Genomic DNA, 22,511 nt, shown 5'->3' with positions numbered 1-22,511 from the left:
CTACTGAGTCCACGCCGGCTCTCTCTCCGTGATGTAAATGGTCAAGAGGAGCACAGATTTTAAGATTAGGAACTAATCTAAAACAGGTAGATGTAGCGACAGGAATTCACCAGAAAAATCAGGAAAACCAGAAAAGGTACTTAGATAAGTGAATTCGAATATTTTAGGCTCAAGAAGGTATCAAGAATAAGTTATTAGAAAAAGAGTTTATGCAATTTACAAGTATTAACCAGCATAGCTAAAGTTAAACAACAAGGCATTTTCCAAAGTAACATTCCCCAAAGCAAGCTGACCAGTAACTCAATGTAGTGAGAGTCAATTGTATAATGAAATTGGTATTTCCAAACTTTAAAAAGCATAAATTGAATAAATTGCAAGACTAAAGAAATGTTCTTCCAAACCAACAAGAAAATGTTATGAAGGAAAAAAAGTTATTCCTTTCCTACCACAATGCTAATAATATCCTGCTATCATTGAATTGGTCAGTCACCTAACCAGAAATTCAACTTCCTGTGCAGTAGATTGGAATGTATTGTTGTGCTCTCGATGGAAAAAAACAAGGTAATATGTTTACATCTGCTTCTTTAACGGATAAGATGCAACAAGTATCACTTGCTTTGTAGTTTTACTCCGTACAGCTATTCCACTTTCTTAATCACACTGCAGCTAATGGAATGGTGTTACCAAGTATTCAAGGAGATTTTCTTTTAAAAATAGAAATTGATAGAAGGGAAAGTTAGGTTGAATCAAAATACAAAAGAAAATATGACAATAAATAATACATGTTGTTCAGTTTCATACAAACAGAACTAGATAGTTCTTATTGCCAGTATCTTTGTACTAGTTTTGCCTTTGGGTGGGTTTCTCATTCTATAGTCTGATCTAGTACTAAAAGCATATGTACTGTGGTTTTCACTTCATGCCTCTTGTACATTAATAAGATAATCAATAAAATTAGTTACATTTTAATTGTGTAGAATTTGAAGGGATGGAAGCAGAACACAAAGAATTAGTCGCAAATTAAGGAAAATCTAGCAATGCTTAGTTTTCCATTATTTTTATAATGGCAAAGTAACACTATTTGTTCTTTCACAAAACAGTTTGAGTTCTTGAATTCCAAATTTGTATCATTTCTGTTATTACAAGCTACAATGAGACATCTCTGTTAAACATGTGACAAACCAAACATGTTTATGATGAAACAAAATTTGAACATTGTGAATCACAAAAGGCATGCAATTATTATTACAGTAGCCCAAATAAGACATATTTCATACTTTAGCATAACACAACTACTTATATTTATATAATGCTTTTACCATATAATGAAGTATCCCAAGGTGTTTCATAGGAGCGAAAAAAAATAATGTATGACATCGAGCCACACGAGATATTAGGTCAGATGGTCAAAGATGTAGGTTTTAAGGAGGTATAGGGGCATAGAGGTGTATGGAAGGGATTCGAGAGTTTGGGATCTTGGCAAGTGAAGGCACAGCTGATTGGGAATGTACAAGAGGCCAGAATTAAAGGAGGGCAGATATCTTAGAGATTTGTGAGGTTGGTGGAGATTACAGAGATAGGGAAAGGCAAGGTCACAGAGGAATTTGAAAACAAGGATGAGAACTTCAAAATCAAGATGTTTCTTGACTGGGAGCCAATGTAGGTCAGTGAGCACAGGGGTGATAGGGAAATGGGATTTGTTTTGAGTTAAGACACTGGCAGCAGAGTTTATGGAGGGTAGAATGTGGGAGACCAACCAGGTGCACATTTGAATAGTCGAGTCTAGAGGTCACAAAGGCATGGATGAAGGCAGCAGATGAGTTGATCTAAGGGCAAAATCGAGCCATGTTACAGAGGTGAAAATAGACAATCTTAGAGACATCACGGATATGAAGTCGGAAGCTCATCTCAGGATCAAATGTGACAAGAAGGTTGCAAGCAGACTGGTTTAATTTCGACCATTGCCAGAGAGAGGCATAGAGTTTGAAGTCAAGGAAGGAAGTTTGGAGGGGATTGAAATGAATAGTTTTGGTCTTTCAAATATTTAATTGGAGGAAACATCTGCTCATCCAGTATTGGATGTCAGAAAAGCAGGCTAATAATTTAGCAACAATAGGGGAGTCAAGAGAGTTGGTGGTGAGGTAGAGTTGGGACAGCATATAGATGAGAAATAGGAGGGGGCCAATGTTAAATTCTTGGGGTAACGATGTGGGAGGAGGAAGAGAAGCCATTGCAAGTGATTCTCTAGCTACTATTCGATAGATAAGAATGGAACCACATGAGAGCAGTCCCACTCAGCTGGATGATAATGGAGAGGCATTGGAGGAGGCTAGTATGGTCAATCGTGTCAAAGGCTGCAGACAGGCTGGGGAGGAGGGAAGATTCATGATTTTCAAAGTGGAATTTGTCTTAAAGAAGACATGGTGCTTGTGCAGTGTTGAATACTTCAACGGCTCCAATTTCTACTTCTTATTTGTATATAGTTATTTCATTTGTTCAGTGTGTGCATAGTCACATAGTCTTGACAGTGGCTTGATGGAGTTCTTCAAGCCTGCTTTCAAGTTTAGTCAGTGGACACTCCTTGACAATAAGGGTCATTGCTTGGACTGCACCACAGCTGCAGCCTGGATGGCCTTGACAACCCCACTGATTTTGGCTGGCTGCACAGAGGCCTTGGCCAGTCCAGAAATGGTTTATGGTGGGAGACTGCTACTGAACCTTGTTAGTCATTGAGTAATCATATTAAGCAATAGTGTGGATTATTTTATTAGTACCTCTGGAAAAGAGTTCCGAAGTGGAAGCCAACAGCTAAGGCCAATCACTCCTCCAAGTTTCTGATGTGTTGTTAGAGCAGTGTACAATGACAGAGCTCCTCCCTGTAAATAAATTACACCAAGAATTAAATCACTGTTAAACCATATTATAAATAAACTATTCATGTTAACATTTTCCACCTGAAGCCCTGTTTAAAGTATCTTCAAATTTCATTACAATGAGTGCTGGCTATTACTTTGTTGATCTATGTCTGTAATGGTCAATGAATATGTAATAGTGAATAATTCTACATTTCATTACAAATTCGCACTAGATTTTTCAAATTCACAATAATTTAAAGTATATCATATCGTCTAATCTTAAAGCAGAGAACTGATAATAGATTTCCTTTCCATTGCAGTGGTCACAAGCAATATTTAAAAGTCTGAGATTAAATGTGCCTAGTGTAACTTGCAGTTAGTTTTCGCATATTTTACCACATCAGGCTAGTGTTCCTAAGGGTTCAGGAGCATTATTTGGTAACCTGTGGATTATATCCACACTGTTTCATTTACAACCTGTAGGGGTTCTCATGTGCTTTACACAGCATGCAGCAAGGGTAAAAATTACAGGTTGACAAACCCTAATACCGTACACTCCTGATGACATTTTCTACCCAAACACATTTATGTGCAAATATACATGCTTCCAAAAATCTACTGGAACAGCAGTATTGTTAGAGGAAGCTTCTGCAGGAAGGAAAAGCTCCAGTCTGCAACGATGTTGTTCAGTAAGCTACACAGGAAGTCAACCTTACAATGGACAAGTGGCATTTACATAGGCCTGACTTTCATTCTTGACACGTGCACCAAGTCGGCGGGAGTGGAAGACGCGGTTGTGTTGCAAAAGCGATTTTACGCTGGGTGGCCAATTAAGATCCGCCCAGGGGCGGGAACCTGTCAGGCGCTGGGTCCGATGGCGACCCGGCAGGCACTTTAAAACCAGTAAAGGCAGCTCCCTGAAGGCAGTCAGGGGAGAATCTTTGGAGTCTGTCCAGGAGACTGGGACAATGGCCTCACTAGTGGCTGGAAACTTAGGGCGGGAGCGTAAGTCGGGTGGGCACTCGGCCCCATTTCTTGGGCAAGTGCCTTGCGGTCCTTGTGGAGGAGGTTGGTGTCAGGCGCGGCACACTCGTACCCAGGGATGGCAGGAAGAGGCCACTGCACCTGACCAAAAAAGCCTGGGAGAAGGTGGCAGCCGAGGTCAGCAGCCATGACATTGTGTAGCGCACATGGGTGCAGTGCCATAAAAGGTTCAATGACCAGCTGTGCTTAGCAAGGATGAGTAGTGAGTTGGCATGGGATCAGTGTGTTGAAATGTTAAGGGCTGGCCATCCTTCCGTGGAGCTCAGGGGTGTTCGAGTCTGAATGCCAACTGTCACTGACTCCAGAGCTGGCCAAGAGGGTGAGCCTGGCTGCTTGGCCGGAGTGTCTTGCAGGCCGAGGGCCACGACTTGAATGTGCCCTGCAAGGTGTTCCTCAGGTGGGGTTGGCCAGGCTGCAGTTGTGCTGCAGGTAGAGTGGACTAATCAATGCTTCTCTGTCCTTTCAGAAGAGAAGCCATAACATCTAGGGGTCAAAGACAGTCGGAGGACCCCAAACCACTTTATTTTAACGAGGTACAAAATGGATGCCTTCAGGTTGGATAGCCGCCACCCACCTCGGTCAGCCGGTAGTGGAAAGGCAGGGATCTCTGACGAAGGTAAGAGTGCAGTGCACAGAGTTGAGAGCGTCAGACTGTGCAAACATTCTTGTGTAGTCTCATCATTAATGGGAGCCTCAAACCTGGAGACCCCATTGATCATTGCCCCGTGATGCAGATCTCTATCGTCTCACCAGGGTGCCTAGCATGCACAGTGGCAGTTTGTTGACTTAAACTAATGACATGTCGTTGTTCTCCCTTAGATTCGCCAGCTCTCACTCACTCCCGAAGAGCCACCCTTGACGCTTGAGGACCACGGGGCTTTAAATGCACCTGCGTCATACCCCCTCTCGGAATCAAGCACCAGCACCTCAGTGGGCATTAGATCATCGGCTAGAATGTTGGTGCACAGCTGTGAGGGCACTTAACACTCGTTTGAGCAGGTCGAGGCAGAGAAAGCCTAGGATCCCGGCAGTCGGAGGACTGCTGGAGACCAGCATCATGCTGAACCAAAGGCAGATGGTGAGCTTTTGGAGTCGTCCAGTAGGTGGCAGATGCTGGATGTCCAGTGGGATGTGTGGGAAGATCTGGCAGAGATCCATGGGAGTATGCGTGGTTTATGCTTTGGAGGAGTCCATGCAGAGCATCACCACCGAACGCACTGCCTCCTTCATGTACAGAGTGGCGACTCTTATGGAAAGGCAACTCCAGGTAGAGAATCACAGGTTCCTGGAGTGCATTCGGACCTGCAAGCCCTCACACAGGCACTGACCACCTGAGGTTAGTGCCAGTGTGGGAGAAGGATGAGGCACCCAGTATCCCAGCTAGGTGCCCGTCCATCAATGGTGAGCAGGGAGGTCCAGAGCGACCTTATGTTGGTGTACAGCCTGCTTGTCGTCTCTGCAGGCTCCTCTCTGGGTGCCCTGGATGACGGCAGTAGCTGCTCTGCCCCTCTGCCAGTGACCGTGGCATCTGATGAGGCTGCAATGACTGGGGAGATGCCAACCTTGGAACTGGCTGCTCCCTCCCAGGTGGGACCAACACAGGCTCCACTGCCCAGAAGACAACCGCCATGGTCATCAAAGCTAACAGATGAGTCAGCAGGCTGCCTCCAATGCTGGTGCCAGTGATGTGGGGGCGGGGGGAACAAGACGCAGTACTTGCAAATGTAAGTTTAAGGCACCATGAGCACAAGAGGGGCTGTTCACGGGTGATCTTCTGTTCTGCCACATTTTGTTAATATGTTTACTGGTGTGACAATTAACACCATATATAGTTATATTCATCAGATGTGTCAACATGATATAAATTTTGCTTTTGTCTTAATGGCCTGAGTATGCTTCATTTGTTCTGTAGGTGCAGGGCACGCCAGTATCTAATACTGGACGTGAGTGGCTCCAAACTTTATTGCACAGGCACTGAGTGGACTTTGGGTTCAAAGGAAAAGGTCAAACATCCGGGATGGAGGTGGCACCCCTGACATGACACCCCTGGAAGCAGATCTTTGGCAGCCTAGCAGAAGGAGCGTTGGATCAAGGCTTCGCTGGTGTCCCTGCCTCATCGAAGCATCCAGAGGTCTGCCTCCATATCCTCAGTGTTCTCACTGGGCTCCTCTGCTGACTCACCACTGGATTCATCCTCTGTAGCCTGTGGAGCTGCCTCAAGACCCTCTTCCTCCATGAGTCCCCCCTTACCAGAGCCAGATTGTGGAGAGCGCAGCATGCAACTACTATCAGTGATACCCGCTCTGGGGGGTAATGTAGTGCTTACCCTGAACGATCCAGGCATCGGAAGTGCATCTTCAGAAGACCTATAGTCCTATCACCGCCCTTGTGGAGGCATGACTCCTATTATAACACTGCTCTGCCTCTGTTCTTGGGTGGCAGATAGGAGTCAAAAGCCACCTTTTCAACGAATAGCCCTCGTCACCCAGCAGCCATCCATCCAGTCGAGCTGGAGCAGTGAACAGCCTTTACCCTTGGCATCCAAGTGTCTGAGAATGTAAGCATCATGAGAGCTGCCAGAGTACTTTGCACAGACTTGCAGAATCTGTGTCTTGTGGTCACAAACTATCTGAACGTTCATCGAGTGGAAGCCCTTCCTGCTGACAAAGACACCCAGCTGACCTGCTGGCACCTTAAATGTCATTACCTGTCTGAACAGAGCATCAGTCACCAGCTTGACACAACTGTGGACAGCTGATTGGGACAGTCCACAAAGATCCCCCACTGACCAGAGGCATAGAGGTTGAGGGCCACTGTGATCTTCAGAGCTACAGGCATGGGATGTCCACCCAGTTGGAGGTGATCTCAAGCCCAATCGTCTGACAAATGGAGGTCACAGTCTCCCTGGAGAGGTAGAACCTCCTTCGGCACTGCACCTCGAACACCGCTGCCTGTAAATCCTGGCGGCAGGATAGTGGCCCCTTATGCCTTGAACTACCTGCTGGCTCCGCACCCCTAGTGCCTGAGCCTCTCCTCCCACAGGTCGCTCCCCTGGAAGCTGCATAGGGACACCTGGCCTCTTCTCCCTTCTGCCCCTCTCTTCCTCCTCAGAGGAGGTGCCACCAGCAGAGAGCACAATCCCCATTACCAGAGTAACAAAAGGCTGTCTGGTGCCTGGAAAGGTCCACACAGTCAAAGTCCTCCAGGAGCCTTGGAGACACCAATGAGTCCTGAAATGAAGCCTTGAAATGCTAAGAATGAAGCACAGAACAGGGATGAAGCTGTCAAGTTCAAATAAGCACCCAGCAGCAAACAATCTCCTGAACTCCTCACTACTCACAATGGCAATGCTGCTGACCCTTTTTATCCTGCCCTTGGATGAGGTTTCGTTAAAAGTAACCTGCCCATTTTGCCCATGAGACAAGTGTGAAATCGCACGGGGAATGTAAAATCGCAAATTACTACCTTTTTAATGGCCTTAAGTGGCCTTTTTATTATTGGTGGGCACGGCTCCGACACCCACACACACCCTATTGCTCGCATGTGGGATGACGTCAGGATGCCCGCCCGACGTCATCTCGCACTGTCACATCCATTTGGGTCAGGTGCGCACCCGCCTGAGAGGCATAAAATTCTGTCCATAGTGTATTTGACTTAGAAAAAGCATTCCAATACGCTTCACAGGGGGGTTTAATCAACAACAACAAATTGCTACATTAAAGGCACAACAGAAATGCAATGTCCCAAATGCTTCACAAACAAAAACTTGCACCACAGTCATGGTCAGAGGTCATTTTTTAAAGAGGGTCCTAAAAATGGAAAGGACATGTAGGACTTCAGATAGTAAATTCGAGAGCACAGGGTCTTGACAGCTGCAGCCAAAGCTGCCAATGGTGCACAAGACACCAGGGTTGAAGGAAAGTTCTTGGAGAGGCTGTAATATTCTTTGAATGTTGTCACCTCCCAAATCTGTGTCCATCATTCCCAGATCGCTGTTTGAAAATCTCCAAAATAGGTTTACATCCCTGCCACAGTATTGAAATAGCTTGTCAAAGTCACAAATGGCATCCTGTGACTTCCTTCTTAACCTGTCCTGGTGCCTGGAAAGGTCCACACAGTCAAAGTCCTCCAGGAGCCTTGGAGACACCAATGAGTCCTGAAATGAAGCTTTGAAATGCTAAGAATAAAGCACAGAACAAGGATGAAGCTGTCAAGTTCAAATAAACAACCAGCAGCAAACAATCTCCTAAACTCCTCACTACTCACAATGGCCTTGACCAGGTGCCCGTGTCATCCTCCTCCAATGCTTCCCCACTGTCATCCAGCTGGGTTGGACTGCTCTTCCCTGGTTCCATTGTCATCTTGTTTAATCACAGCCAGAGAATAATCTGCATTGGCTTCTCTTCCTGCTCTTGTACTGTTACCTCTGTTGTCCCCCAAGAATTTATTCTTGCTTCCTCCTACAAACTGCCCCTCAGCAACATCATTCAAAAACAGTGTCAGTTTCCACATCTACATTGATGACACCCAGCTCTACTTTGCTCAACCCCTCCACAGATGTAAATTGTCAGGTTGTTTGTTTGACATCTAAAACTGGATGAGTGGTAATTTCCTCCAATTAAATATTGGGAAGACTGAAACCATCATTTTCAGTTCCCATTGCAAACTCTATTCCTTAGCCACTGACTCCATCTCTTTCCCTGGCAATTTTCTGAGGCAGAAACAGATTGTTTGTACCCTTCGAGTCACATTTGACCCCAAGATGAGCTTCCGATCCCACATCCAGCCTTTACTAAGACCATCTCTTTCCACCTCCGTAAAATCGACCGACTCCCTCCCTGCTTCAGCTCATTCTCATCCATACCTCTACCTCTAGACTTGATTATTCCAATGCACTCCTGGCTGGCCTCTCACATTTTACCCTCTGTAAACTTGAGGTCATCCAAACCTTTGCTGCCTGTATCCTTATCACCCCATCACCCCATGCTCCTGGTTAAGCAATTCCTCAATTTTAAAATTCTCATGTTTGTTTTCAAATTCATCCAGGGCTGCACACCCTCACTTCCAACACCCCAATCTCTGTAACCTCCATCAGCCCCAAAATTCTTCTAGGTATTTCTGGATGATCCCCAATTTTAATTGCTCCACTATCTTGCCGTGCCTTCAGCTACCAAGTTCGTAAAGCTCTGGAATGCCCTCCTGTAATAACCTTTGACCCAAAAGCATTACAGTAAGAAAAAATTGTAATTTCTTTAAAAGGTCTGTGGAATCTGTAATTTTTTTTTAAGAATGTTTGAAAAGGACTTTTAAGAGATTGCATCAATTGTAAATGGACCAGCTTGGTAAGAAATACTGGCTCCTGACCTGGAAGCAGTACCAACAGGAAGGAAGTTAAGAAAGAAGCATTTGGGTTGGTAGACACAAAGAAGCACTGCAGACACAAAGGAGAGCTACAAGCAGACGAGCTGGAGGGTAAAGGCGATCAGTGCACAGGTGCAGACACAAAGAGAAAGCAGACAGATAGAAAGAAGAACACAGAGAATTCTTGGGAGGAGAAGCAAATCACTCTCAGGAAGAGGTCAGTTTTTCTGTTTGGCAGAAACCGAGGTAGGAATTCTTGGGGTCCTGTGCGAGCTGGCTAAAAAGACCTAGAAAGCTGTGTGAATAGCTCAGAGATACTAAAGAACTGGATGTTGTCCCAGAAGTTGCTAAACCATGAACCAGAGTGTTATTGGCTGGTCGGCTGAAATGGAATTCTGTAAAGCTACACTATCAAGGCTGTCGTGACCCGAGGGAGAGGGGGTTTGGAGAAGTGAGTCTTGCTGATGATAACAGAAGGTGAAAATTGTAGTCAGATAGAACCTCCTGGCCTACCTTGCACGAGTGAAAAACGTAGCTATGTACTCCCACATTTGTACAGGGAATGACGTGAATCCTTGTGGTTACATAAGACATAGCTTGGTTGTATCGACTATTTAAAGTGAAATTTACCTTTTTATTTGAAGTATCATTTGTCTGGCAATTTGCGTTGGTTCTGATTCGTGTTAAAGTAAAAGCTACAAAAAGTGGAATCTTGTTAGTAATTTCTTCATTTGGGATCTTTCAGTAAATTTGGTTATTTTGATTTACGGTTTCCCAGTTACGGTGATTGTAACACTCCAAGTTTTTCAGCCTCCCCATCTTTTCTCCTTGAAGATTCTCCTGAACACCGACCTCTTCCACCATGCTAGTGGCCATTTGCCCTCAATCAACATCACAAAATACAGATTATCTGGTCATTAGCACATTGCCGTTTTGGGGAGTTTGCTGTGCAGAAATTTCCTGCTGCATTTCCTACGTTACAACAGTGACTACACTTCAAAACTGCTTCATTGGCTGTAAAGCACTTTGAGATGTCCGTAGTTGTGAAATGCAAGTCTTTCTTAATATCACTACATGGTTCGGTGTCAAATTTATATTGTTCTTGTGAAGTGCCTTAGGACATTTTATTACGTCAAAGGCACTATATAAATACAAGTTGATATCGTTCAATCTATGGTCCAAATGGTTACAGTGATGAGGGGCGTAACGGCATGATTGGATTTAAGCATTAAGCTAATTTTAAATTGAAGACACTGGGCCACCAGATGTTACTGATGTGATAGGCGAGTAGGGCTTGTAGAATAGGACATGGACAGCAGAGGTTTTGATGAGTTTATGTTTATAAAGTATGCAGGATAGGAGGCCAACCAGGATTCTATCAAGGTAATTGAATCTGCAAGTGACAAAGGGTTTCAACAGATAGCCTGAGGCATGAGCTGAGATAGGCAAAGCTATAGAAGGGGAAGTAAGCAATTTCTGAGACAGAGAGGATGTGGATTAAGAATCTCAGCTCAGCGTTGATTAAAATGGTGAAGCTGTGAACAGTCTGGCTCAACCCAGGAAGGGGGTTAGAATGACTGGCAAAGGTCAAAGAGGATGGCTTGTCACTCAGTCCTCCCCGCTCCAACATCAGGAAAATTATATTTGACTGTTGTTTGACAATGCAGAGCAGTGGAGGGGATCACAGAAGTGGTGCAGATTAGAACTGGGTGTCATCAGCACACCTTCATCCCGACCTGGTTAAAAAGTCAGGATGGAGCTCACCCAGGGGAAGAACAACTTCCCTGCAGCTATTTAATGCCCAATTGGCTGTTAATGGACTGCGACAGGATTTCTGCCCCTCAGGGACAAACAGTCCTGCCTCAGAGTTGCCAGAATCTGGCCTGGTAATCCAGAGTAGAGTGATGGGTCAGTAATTGGCCAGGTTGGATTTGTCCCGTTTTTTCTGGGCTGGACATACCGGGGCTATTTTCCACATTGTTGGGTAGATGCCAGTGTCGAGGCTTGGCGAGGGGTGTGGCTGGTTCTGGAGCACATGTCTTCAGTACTACTGCTGGAATGCTGTCAGGGCCCATGGCCTGGCCTCATCAACCTTTGTTCAAACTATGCACTTAGGTAAATTAAATGTGGGTCTACAGGAAGAGACTGCATATTCAATGTTGAATAATCGATAGCTTTATTGATTTTGCGAATTTTAAGTGGCGTGATAGGTTTCCACATTTTCTTTCAATTACTCTCATGTTGATCAGGGTACTCTTGATCAAGCTACTGTTCCATGGCTGTCAGGCATCCTCCACTACAATGTGCCAGTGCTTTTCTTCATCTTTGATCCTGGGCAGCAATTTTCAGAAAGCTATTTTGACATTAAAGGCATGCAGCAGAGCTCAATCCTATCTTTACCCACCAAACACAGGCATACATTTTGACATGAATCACAGAATAACACAACAAATTGAAAATCTAGGAAATACTTAGCAGGTCCAGCATCATCTGTGGAGTGAGAAAACAGAGTTAACATTTTAGGTCAATGATCTCTTGTCAATTCTGACGAAAGTCATTGACTTGAAACGTCAACTCTGTTTCTCTCTCCACAGGTGATGCCAGATTTACTGAGCATTTACAGTATTTCCTGTTTTTATTTCAGATTTCCAGCATGTGGGGAGGCGATGGCATAGTGATATTGTCACTGGACTAGTTATCTAGGGTAATGCTCTGGGGACCTGGGTTCGAATCCCGCCAGAGTAGATGGTGAAATTTGAATTTCGTAAAAATCTGGAATTAAAAGTCTAATGATGACCATGAAACCATTGCCAATTGTTGTAGAAACCCATCTGGTTCACTAATGCCCTTTAGGGAAGGAATCTGCCGTCCTTACCTGGTCTGGCTTACATATGACTTCAGACCCATAGCAATGTGGTTAACTCTTAAAAAAGTCCTCTGAACAATGGCAATTAGGGATGGGCCAGAGATGCCTACATCGCAGGAACAAATAAAAAAAAAATCCGCAGTATTTCGCTCTTATAGGAGTAGAAATTTTACCCGTCCAAATTAAGAGGTTACTTGGAAGAAAAAACAATCCTCATTATGTATTGCAAGCCTGCCACAAGACCAAAATCCTGTTTTTGATTTTGATATTGTGCTGAAAATCTGGTGCATCGTTTTTTTTTATTCATTCATGGGATGTGGGCTTCGCTGGCTAGGCCAGCATTTATTATCCTTCCCTAGTTGCCCTTGGGAAGGTGGTGGTGAGCTGCCTTCTTGAACTGCTGCAGTTCATGTGGTGTAGGTACACCCACAATGCTGTTAAGAAGGGAGTTCCAGGATTTTGACCCAGCGACAGTGAAGGAATGGCGATATATTTCCAACTCAGGATGGTGAGTGACTTGAAGGGGAACTTCCAAGTAGTGGTGTTCCCATCTATCTGCTGCCCTTGTCCTTCAGTGGTCGTGGTTTTGGAAGGTGCTGTCGAAGAAGCCTTGGTGAATTCCTGCAGTGCATCTTGCACATGGTACACACTGCTGCTACTGTGCGTCGGTGGTGGAGGGAATGAATGTTTGTGGATGTGGTGCCAATCAAACGGACTGCTTTGTCCTGGACGGTATCCAGCTTCTTTAGTGTTGTGGGAGCTGCATTCATCCAGGCAAGTGGGGAGTATTCCATCACACTCCTGACTGGTGAATAGGCTTTGGGGAGTCAGGAGGCAAGTTACTCGTCGCACGTCACATGATTCCTAGCCTCTGACCTGCTCTTGTAGCCACAGTATTTATACAGTTAGTCCAGTGCAGTTTCTGGTCAATCCCCCAGGATGTTTATAGTGGGGGATTCAGTGATGGTAATGCCATTGAACATCAAGGGGCGATGGTTGGATTCTCTCTTGTTGGAGATGGTCATTGCCTGACACTTGTGTGGCGCAAATGTTACTTATCACTTGTCAGCCTAAGCCTGGATATTGTCCAGGTCTTGCTGCATTTGGACATGGACTGTTCCAGTATCTGAGGAGTCGTGAATGGTGCTGAACATTGTGCAATCATCAGCGAACATCCCCACTTCTGACATTATGATGGAAGGAAGGTCATTGGTGAAGCAGCTGAAGAGGGTTGGGCCTAGGACACTACCCTGAGGAACTCCTGCAGTGATATCCTGGATGAGTGACCTCCAACAACCACAACCATCTTCTTTTGTGCTAGGTCTGACTCCAACCAGCGGAGAGTTTTCCCCCATGATTCCCATTGACTCCAGCTTTGCTATGGCTCCTTGATGCCACACTTGGTCAAATGCTGCCTTGATGTCAAGGGCAGTCACTCTTACCTCACCGCTATTGCAGAATATAACTTCTGGTTTTCAGAATTAACTGTAGATAAATGGGGGAAGCTATCTGAGAAACTGATAAGCAATCCTTAAGTAAATGCAATTCAAATAAGCTTGGAGGCAATTACAGTTAAAAGCTAACTAATGCTTATCTTACAAGGTCAGAAGTAAAAGTATAAAACTTGAACATTATTGAGCCATCTCTGGGCTTGTAATGGAGCCAGAAAGTCTACCCTTACTTCAATAAAAGATTTAAATTAGGTATGCAGCTCTCAGTTCAAGAGAAGGTAAAACCAGGTTTCAAACAACAGAGTTCCTTAACAGAGCCAGCACTTCTGGGAAAGAGTGTTGCAAAACTCCATTAGAGATGGAAATTATTCATATTGGTTTCAGAATCTCTGTTTGAGCTATCCCAAAGCATGCCACGTTGGCATAGAGATAGTGATTCAGGGTGGAGCCCTGGTTAGAAGGTTATTTTGTCTAATTCTGACAGAAGCAAGCAGTTCAGTTTGGGAACAGGCAGAGGCAGTTGCAGATTTGCTTTTGTGTAGGATGCAACTACACAAGAGAGCCAAAAGATATGAATATTAGTCAGGCCTGCATTCAAGCAGACAAAATATGAACTTTATCATTCACTATGCGGAATGTGGGTGGGGACACAGTTCAGTTTGGAATTCATGAGGGGGAAAGAAGCTGAAAGATTTTCCTAGTTTGAAGCTAGTGAAAGAAATCTACAGTGGTCCTCACAGAGCCTTGTGGCAGAAAGTAGTCAGCTTGAATAGTTAGCTTGGAAAGAGCTTTACAGAATCTGTGAAAGCGGACTGGGAAAAAGCAGTCTATGTATATCTAAAACTATGACAAGGAGCTGAAGAGTCCGAGTCTTTAAAGAAATTTGGAGAATCATTTAGCTAAAAGCTAATCAAAGGATTCCCATAAAATTTGTATCTTTGAAAAAGCTGGAATACGGAGGAGAACTGAAGTAAATTCCAGAGGACTATGGCATAACTTGGGGTTAGTCCTAGGAAAAGTGAAGATTTCATAAGATAAGGAAACTCTTGGAGGAAATAAACAGTAACACAAAGTTCGTAGCTTAAGTAGTTATAAACTATAACTAGGTGGGAATGCGAGTGGTGATGAGGATGCTAAGAGGCTTGAAGGTGATTTAGACAAGTTGAGTGAGCGGGCAAATACATGGCAGATGGAGTGTAATGTGGATAAGTGTGAAGTTATCCACATTGGTAGGAAAAACAGAATGACAGAGTATTACTTACATGGTGATAGATTCGGAAATGTTGATGTATAAAGGGACCTGAGTGTCCTTGTACACCAATCACTGAAAGCAAACATACAGGTGCAGCAAGCAGTTAAGGCAGCAAATTATATGTTGGCCTTAATTGCAAGAGGGTGTGAGTACAGGAGCAAGGATGTCTTGCTGCAGCTATACAGGGCCTTGCTGAGACCACACCTGGAGTACTGTGTGCAGTTTTGGTCTCCTTACCTAAGATAGGGTATACTTGCCATAGAGCGAATGTAGCGAAGGTTCACTAGACTAATTCCTGGGATGGCAGGATTGTCGTATGAGGAGAGATTGGACCGACTAGGCCTGTATTCACTAGGGTTCAGAAGAATGAAAGGGGTCACAATCTCAGGATACAGGGTAGGACATTTAGGACCGAGATGAGGAGAAACTTCTTCACTCAGAGGGTGGTGAACCTGTGGAATTCTCTACCACAGAGCGCTGTGGAGGCCAAGTCACTGAGTATGTTTAAGAAGAAAATAGATAGACTTCTAGACTCTAAAGGCGTCAAAGGGTATGGGGAGACAGTGGGAGTACGGTGTTGAGATAGAGGATCAACCATGATCATATTGAATGGCTGAATTACCTACTCCTGCTTCTATCTTCTAATTTTCTATATAAAGTTATAAAGCTTGCTTTGTTTAATTTATCTTTTTATGCAATAAAGTTTGTTTTTATTTAAAAATGTGAAATTGTGTGTTGTAGTTCTGTCGGTTAATTGCTGGGTGCTTCGGATTTCTTCTTTCTACTTTAACGGTTCCTAACAGGATCACATTATATCAAAATAAGAAAATACAATAGTAACGTAGGAATGCTTCTATAGGAACAATACTTGAAGGAATCTGTAGCCATTTGTTCCCCAATCCTGTGTACCAGAAACGTTACTCAGTTTGGTACTGCACAACAACAAATTAGGGAGAGCCTGGGAGAAGTCTGTTGTGCAGCACTCTTCCCATGAATGAGAATGGAATTAATTTAAAGTTCCTTTGGAGTACATGTTCGATATGTTGAAGCTGACTATCCATTGGTAACTATGATTTTGTTTACTCATAAGTGAGACTTAATACATTACAGTATTTGAGCAGCAGTTTACAAAGTAGAATTGAGGATTAATTAATGCCCTTCGAGTTGAAGGTGTGCCTATTCCACATACCTTCTACTCGCAGAAGTGTAGTTATGAAACCCAAACTTACCTCGTTGGAAAGTGCGGAGGTTGGGAGCTTAAACTCCCGACGGGCCGTGGAGCTTTAGCACATGTGCAGACAAGGAGCGGGCTGCACATGTGCAGATTGGCATTTTTACATTTATTTTAGGCCCAGTGCTCTTGTGCATAAGAAAACAGTGTGAAAACCTGGGACAGGTGATCGGGAGCGGAGTGCCACTGAAAAGAAGAGTCCCGGACAGGGGACAGCTAGAGGTTCTAAAGAGACAGGGACAGGAAGAGGTCCCAGTTTAGTTAAAAGGAGAGGGGCAGAGAAACAGGCTCCAAATAGGAAAAGGATCAGGAGCAAACTTTAAGTGAAGAGGACTCAAGGGAAGCCCTGGTATTGAAGAGGGTTCAGAAAAAGCCCTGAAGATCCAAGAAGGCAGTTGAAGGTTGGTGACTCTGTGCTGCAGGCCACTGGGGCAAAGGTACCCCGTTCGAGCAGTAGTGTTCTGCTTGGCGCAATTGAAGAGCTGAAGTTGTGCTTGTGAATTGGTGTTTCAATGTATATGTGGGAATCCAGGGGAACAGAATCTTGGGACACGTGATTGAAACCTTGTGAGGTGGGCCGTTGTTGATGCTGTATGAGTTGGAGAGAATTCCAAAGTTAGATTTTGGAAGATGAGGACTGGAATCCCTCCTGAGAGAGACAGTTTCAGGGAGATTGGTTGACTCAGTGTCACTGATGGTCTGGGTGGGTTGTTGAGAAATCTGTGGGCTCTGTTTTGATCGCATTTGGCATTTATTGTGCAGAGTAGTGCATTCAAACACAGTTTGTCTGTTAATTCACATATGCCTCATGTACTCAACATTCAGGGTTAATAAGGCAGATATTTCAAATTGATTTATCTTTCTAACCTTGTATAGTGAAGTTTATTTTTGTTTGTTCAAAACCCCTGGAATCTTGTGGCTTTATTCATTGAGCAAGTGTCTTACACAAAACGTTATTTGACCCTAACCAGATCTTACTGAAAACTTGGCAATATGGCCTCGGGGTCATTAACAGGCAGCTACACCCGCCTGGTGTCCTTCCATGCCCTTCTACACTGAAAGTGACCCATGCTCCAAATATCTGGAACTGTGCAGAAATCTATCCAATCATAGGCTCAGCAAGCTCTGTGTTCAGGCACAGGCCTTAGCCTCCCTTACCTGTCATTTAGTCTTAGCATAATCCTTTTCTATGCCTGTTTTAGCTTCCAGGGTTAATGATACAACCCTGCATCTGGAGGATAATAAGTGTAAGTGTAAACAAAATCTAGATTTTAACATGCCTTTCCCCATTTCTGAAAAATAAATCTCTCAACTAGCCACCTTCATATTAAAAAGCATTCCAGCAAAGTGTAATGCTGAAAAATAGTACGTGAATCATATTTATCTATACTTCAGCAACTTTCAAAAGTATGTGCATTTCCACACACACAGATAAAGATGAGAGATGAAGCTGTAGACAGTTCCAAACCTCATGCTGTTCTTTCTTATCCTCTTCTAGCAATAATTAGTTTTTGCAATAACAAGGCCACTTGTGATCTTGCACCTGCCAGATGTCAGCAGGCAATCCACAGTAGTATATTTTTGCAGAACAGTAACTTTAGAGAAAAGCACAAGGTCATTTATCTCTTGCATTGCCTAATTCCTCAAAAAATTCTCATAAACCTATATTCTCACAAGAATTGCTACCCCCATTCATCATAAAAGGTTGCCAACACAATTTTAGGATCTATCAGTTTTGCTTGATTTGCTGTGTCACTAGCACTTAATATTTTGTAAATTACTGGTAGGCACTTCAGTAATGCCCACACCTCAAAGACAGAAATTGTGCAAAAATAAAGGAATTAAAATCATGAACATTGACAATGCTCCAGTGTTATTAAAATAGATTATGATGTCACAGTAGGGAGAGTTCTGTAAATATCCTTGGTTGGCATTTCTAAAACATAAAACCAATAACACCGATAAATGCCCAGAGAAACATTTAAATTTGCATCATTGAAAATTATGGGAAAACTGCTTCTCTCTCAATTCAAAGTTAGCAAAAATTAGGGCTCATTATGTTTTAATTTTGGCAGTATCGTTTCTAAAGCTACACTGTAATAGAAAAAAACATCTAATCGATCATTCTGTATTTTGGTGATGATCAGTCACCAATATTACATAGACCAACAGATTAGACATGCAAACAAAAGCAGAATTCTGCGGATGATGGAAATCTGAAATAAAAACAAAAAATGCTGGAAGCATTCAGGTCAGGCAGCATCTGTGAAGAGAAATAGAGTGAACATTTCAGGTTCAGATGATCTTTGCTCTGTGTTCTTAAAAAGGAAATCTCAACCTGAAATGTTAACTGTTTCTCTTCACAGATGCTGCCTGATCGGCTGAGTATTTCTAGCATTATTTATTTTTATTACATTAGACATGATGCCTTGTTCATAAGCATATGATACATCACCTGAGAAAAGCCTCCCAAAATAATTCGGTGAGATGGTATCCCATTCTTAACTTCTAGATCTATCATTGCTTTAACTGCAAAACAAATAAAATTAAGCAGATATTACATTGTATTTACTCAGTGCAGAGAAAATGATGCAATTTCCTGAAGAAAATCATATATATATTTTTATTTTTATAAATTGTGTACCTAAAAGAACAAGACCGTCATCACTCTCCCCCACATGACATCTCCCCAAAAATCGTACCGTGGGCGTCACCATATAACTCGGCCTTTGAAATCACTCTCCAAACACAGTATAAAGGTGAACTGCTGGCGAGGGCGTGGGTGGTCACGATTTTGAAATGTCATCAGCATACGAAGCAAAGAGTGGGCGTGTCTTAAACTCCCGCACGTCTTTGCAGCACAGTATGTATCTCCTACTTGATCTATTGTGCCTAGTTATAAGGCATTAGTAAGTATAACATACATTTGCGGGGTGAAAAATTGAGGTCGACTACTAATGTGAGTATAGCATGTCGTGCCTTAAAAAGGGGTTGACTTATATGCCGAGTATTTGCAAATCGTGATTTTTGGGGCCAGAAAATGGAGTTGCCTTATACGCCAGGTGGACTTGTATCGCACAATTTATTGTACCCTTCACCACAAATCCTTGAAACAGCTGCCCATCTCCAGTATCTCTTTCCTGTCAAAGTCCAGGGTAATTTAGTTCACTGTTAGCTTCCAAATCCATGCTCACCTTTCCCAACTTCCCATTTCAGTACCTCTAATCAGTTTGTGCTCCTTCCATAGCACCGAAACATCTCTTTTCCAAAGACGCAAATAGATCTCTGTGACTCTGACCATGGTGCAAAATCGCTCAACTTGCCTTTAATCTTTGACAGTGCCAACCACACCATCCCCACCAATGCTTCTCCTCCACTCTATATCAGAGAGACAGCCATCACTTTGCTATACTCTTCCTTTCCTTATAATAGCCACATCATCTGCTGTAATGGGCTCTCTTCTCACCCCAAGCAAGTTACCTCAAGTCCTCAAAGGAAGTACCCTTGCCACCTTCCTCTTCTACATTCTGCTCCAGCGATGTGTCCACTGGGGCACATATATTGTCAACAGCCGGCTCCACCTCTCAATTCTTTGACAGCCTTGTTGTTAAATTGTTTTCCCAATATCCAGTTTTGGTAAACTGCAATTTCCTCCATCTAAATATTGGGAAAACCCAAGTCATCGTCTTAGGTCTCTGCCACAAGCGCCGCATTCGTCACCGATTCCAGGTTGAACCAGGCTGTTAGCAATGTTGCCATCCTATTTGATCCGAGCTAAACTTACAGCCCCATATCCTCTCAATTACAGAACCACCTATTTCCACCTCTGGAACACTGCCCACCTCTAACCTTTCTTAACCCAATTGATTACTGAAACTTGCAGAAATTATGTGATAATTTCCTGCCCAGTTGAATTTCCACTTAATTTTTATCACTTTGAATGAGAAAATATTTTCAAGGAGGACACAAAAATTTATAATCTTCATTAACAAAGCTTGTGCAGTCAGGATTAAAAGTATGATTTTGATGGTTACATTCCACAGGATACCACTTCATTGTAAAGATCAGATTTCAATTGGTATTCAGTTCGGTTAGACAAGTGATTCTTACCCTCAGTTACAGCAATCAACGTAAACATTAAAAAGTCCATCTTCTACATACCAGCCAACAAACATTAATTGAACTTAACATTCTATGTGGTAAAATCAACAATCATATCACAATCTCAGTTACATAATTCCCAGTTCAAATCAAATTGGTATTCTTGCATGACTTCACTCAGGGTTGACTTAGTTGTGAAGATTGTTTACAACTGAAACTCCTCAGTCATTAAACAAGGCAATAAGAAAGTGTATGAAAGGTGAAAGGAAACAAATTAGACGCACAAATTATAATTCTTAAAGTGTAGAAATTTTTGGCTAAAACTTAATTTGAATTTGATTTGACCAATTCAAATTATTGTATGCATAATGTTTTGATTGGTAAAATAAAAACTTGAAATACATAATTAGGAAAGACTCACACAATGAAAAACTACATGAACTAATCTACTAGACAGGGAGATGAAAACACTGGGGCCATTAAAAGTTCAATGTTGAAGAAAGAACTTGCATTGATAGAGTCTTTCATGACCTCAAAGTCCCAAAGTGCTTTACAGTCAATTAAGTGTTTTTTTTGAAGTGTAGTTTACTAGTGTAATGTAGGAAATGCCACAGCCGTGAAATAATGGCCAGGTAATCTGTTTCCCTGGCATTGGTTGAGGGACAAACTTTGACCAGGGCGACAGGGAGCACTCAGTCATAACAGTACAGAAGGAGGCCAATCACCCCACTGAGTCAATAACAGTTTTCTATCGAGCAATCGGTTTAGTTCCATTCCTCTGCTCTATCCTCAATCTTCCTCAAGTTCCTATACAATTTCCTCTTGAAATCATTGATCATCTCCACTTCCACCATCCTCGTTGGCAATGAGTTCTAGATCATTACCACATGTTGCATAAAAAAGTTCCTCCTCACATTCTCCTACATCTCTTGTCTAAAACCTTAAATCAGCGCTCCCTCGTCCTTGTACCATCAGTTAATGGAACGGCTTTTCTTTGGACTGCCTTATCTAAATCTGTCATAATCTTGTACACCTCTATCAAATCTCCCCTCAATCTTCTTTACTCCAAGGACTACAAACTCAGCTTCTCCAAACTAACTTTGTAGTTGTAGTATTAGGGTTGAAAGGGTTAATGTGTGGGACTGTGGAAACAGCACATGCCCATAATAAACATAAAAAACAAAAAAATGGGAGTGGGCCATTCGGCCCATCGAGCCTGTTCCACCATTTACTAAGATCATGGCTGATCTGATGGTGGCCTTAACAGCACTTTTTGCCTGTGCCCCATAACCCTTGACTTCCTTATCAATAAAAACTCTGTCTAATTCAGGGATTGGTTTCTCGATTGAACATTTCCAGAGTAATAGGCTTACTAATTTTCTTCTCTTCACCACCATCCCCATAATATTTGTGAATATATTTAAAATCAAAACACATTCTACAAAAATTGAACCTTCTCAAGTTTCATTCAGAGGTTCAAGCAGAATATAGCATGTTCAGAAAGCCAGTTGACAACTATAACATTTCCCAAGCTATTTCAACCTGCTGTTTAAACAAGCACTACTATATGAATCAGGAAATGCCTTTAATTTAATCAAATTTGGGTTGAAGATGTTTGGTTAGTCATGTTAAGAAATTAAACTCTACAGGTCATTACACAACCAGTTGATTGCCTGTTTTATTCAATGTATTCTTTCTTTTTTATTCCTTTCATAATGATGATGTAAGAGATACATGACCAAGTGTCGAGAAAGAGAATGCTTCTAGCTTAGGCAGGGTACCACATAGTCGTGCATATAGTTCCGTTATATCCAATAAACCTGTTACTGTTTAGACATGCCAATGTCTCAGCAATAATTCCTCAGCCAGTCCGACCCAACAAAGAACAGCAGCTAAAATCCCTCATTCTTAGAACCAGACCCTCTCAAGGACTCTCACGTTTCCTAAAGTATGGTGACCAGGACTGGATGCAATACTTTTGTTGTAGCCAACCCAATGCTTTGTAAAGGTTCAGCATAACTTCTCTGCTTTTGTACTGAATACCTCTATTTATGAAGCCCAAGATCCCATTAGTTAGCTTTGCTTTGCTAACTAATCTCTCAATATGTCCTGCCACCATCAAAGATCTGTTCACATGAAGCTCAGTTCCTTTTGTCCCTGCACACTCATCAGTCCTTACTGCCTCTCTTATCCTTTCTGTCAAAATGCATCACTTCATATTTCTCTACATTAAATTCCACCTGTCACTTTCCTGCCCATTATGCTAAACTCTCTATGTCCTTTGCAACAAGTTGGTATCCTCTTCACTGTTTGCCATATGTTCAAATTTGGTATCATCAGTAAATTTTGC

General features: G+C 42.8%; 1 protein-coding gene across 3 annotated transcripts in view; it reads right to left on the bottom strand.

The window, feature by feature from the left end:
- Positions 1–22,511, bottom strand: part of lypla1 (lysophospholipase 1) — a 61,764-nt gene that overhangs the window by 5,745 nt on the left and 33,508 nt on the right. For 2 of the 3 annotated variants that reach the window (XM_078540516.1, XM_078540518.1), the window contains exons 6-7: positions 18,516–18,589; positions 2,775–2,876 (exon numbers count right to left, since the gene is read on the bottom strand). In XM_078540516.1, coding sequence (XP_078396642.1) covers positions 2,775–2,876; positions 18,516–18,589 — 176 coding nt within the window. Of the gene's footprint in view, positions 1–2,774; positions 2,877–7,578; positions 8,077–18,515; positions 18,590–22,511 lie in introns of those variants that run through there. The other variant, XM_078540515.1, reaches the window with a different exon arrangement.

This window comes from Cetorhinus maximus, chromosome 4 (genome assembly GCF_964194155.1).
Source record: "Cetorhinus maximus chromosome 4, sCetMax3.hap1.1, whole genome shotgun sequence".
Lineage (NCBI taxonomy): Eukaryota > Metazoa > Chordata > Chondrichthyes > Lamniformes > Cetorhinidae > Cetorhinus > Cetorhinus maximus.
Note: the sequence above shows the minus strand (reverse complement) of the source record. Positions and strands in the feature narration are given on the sequence as shown.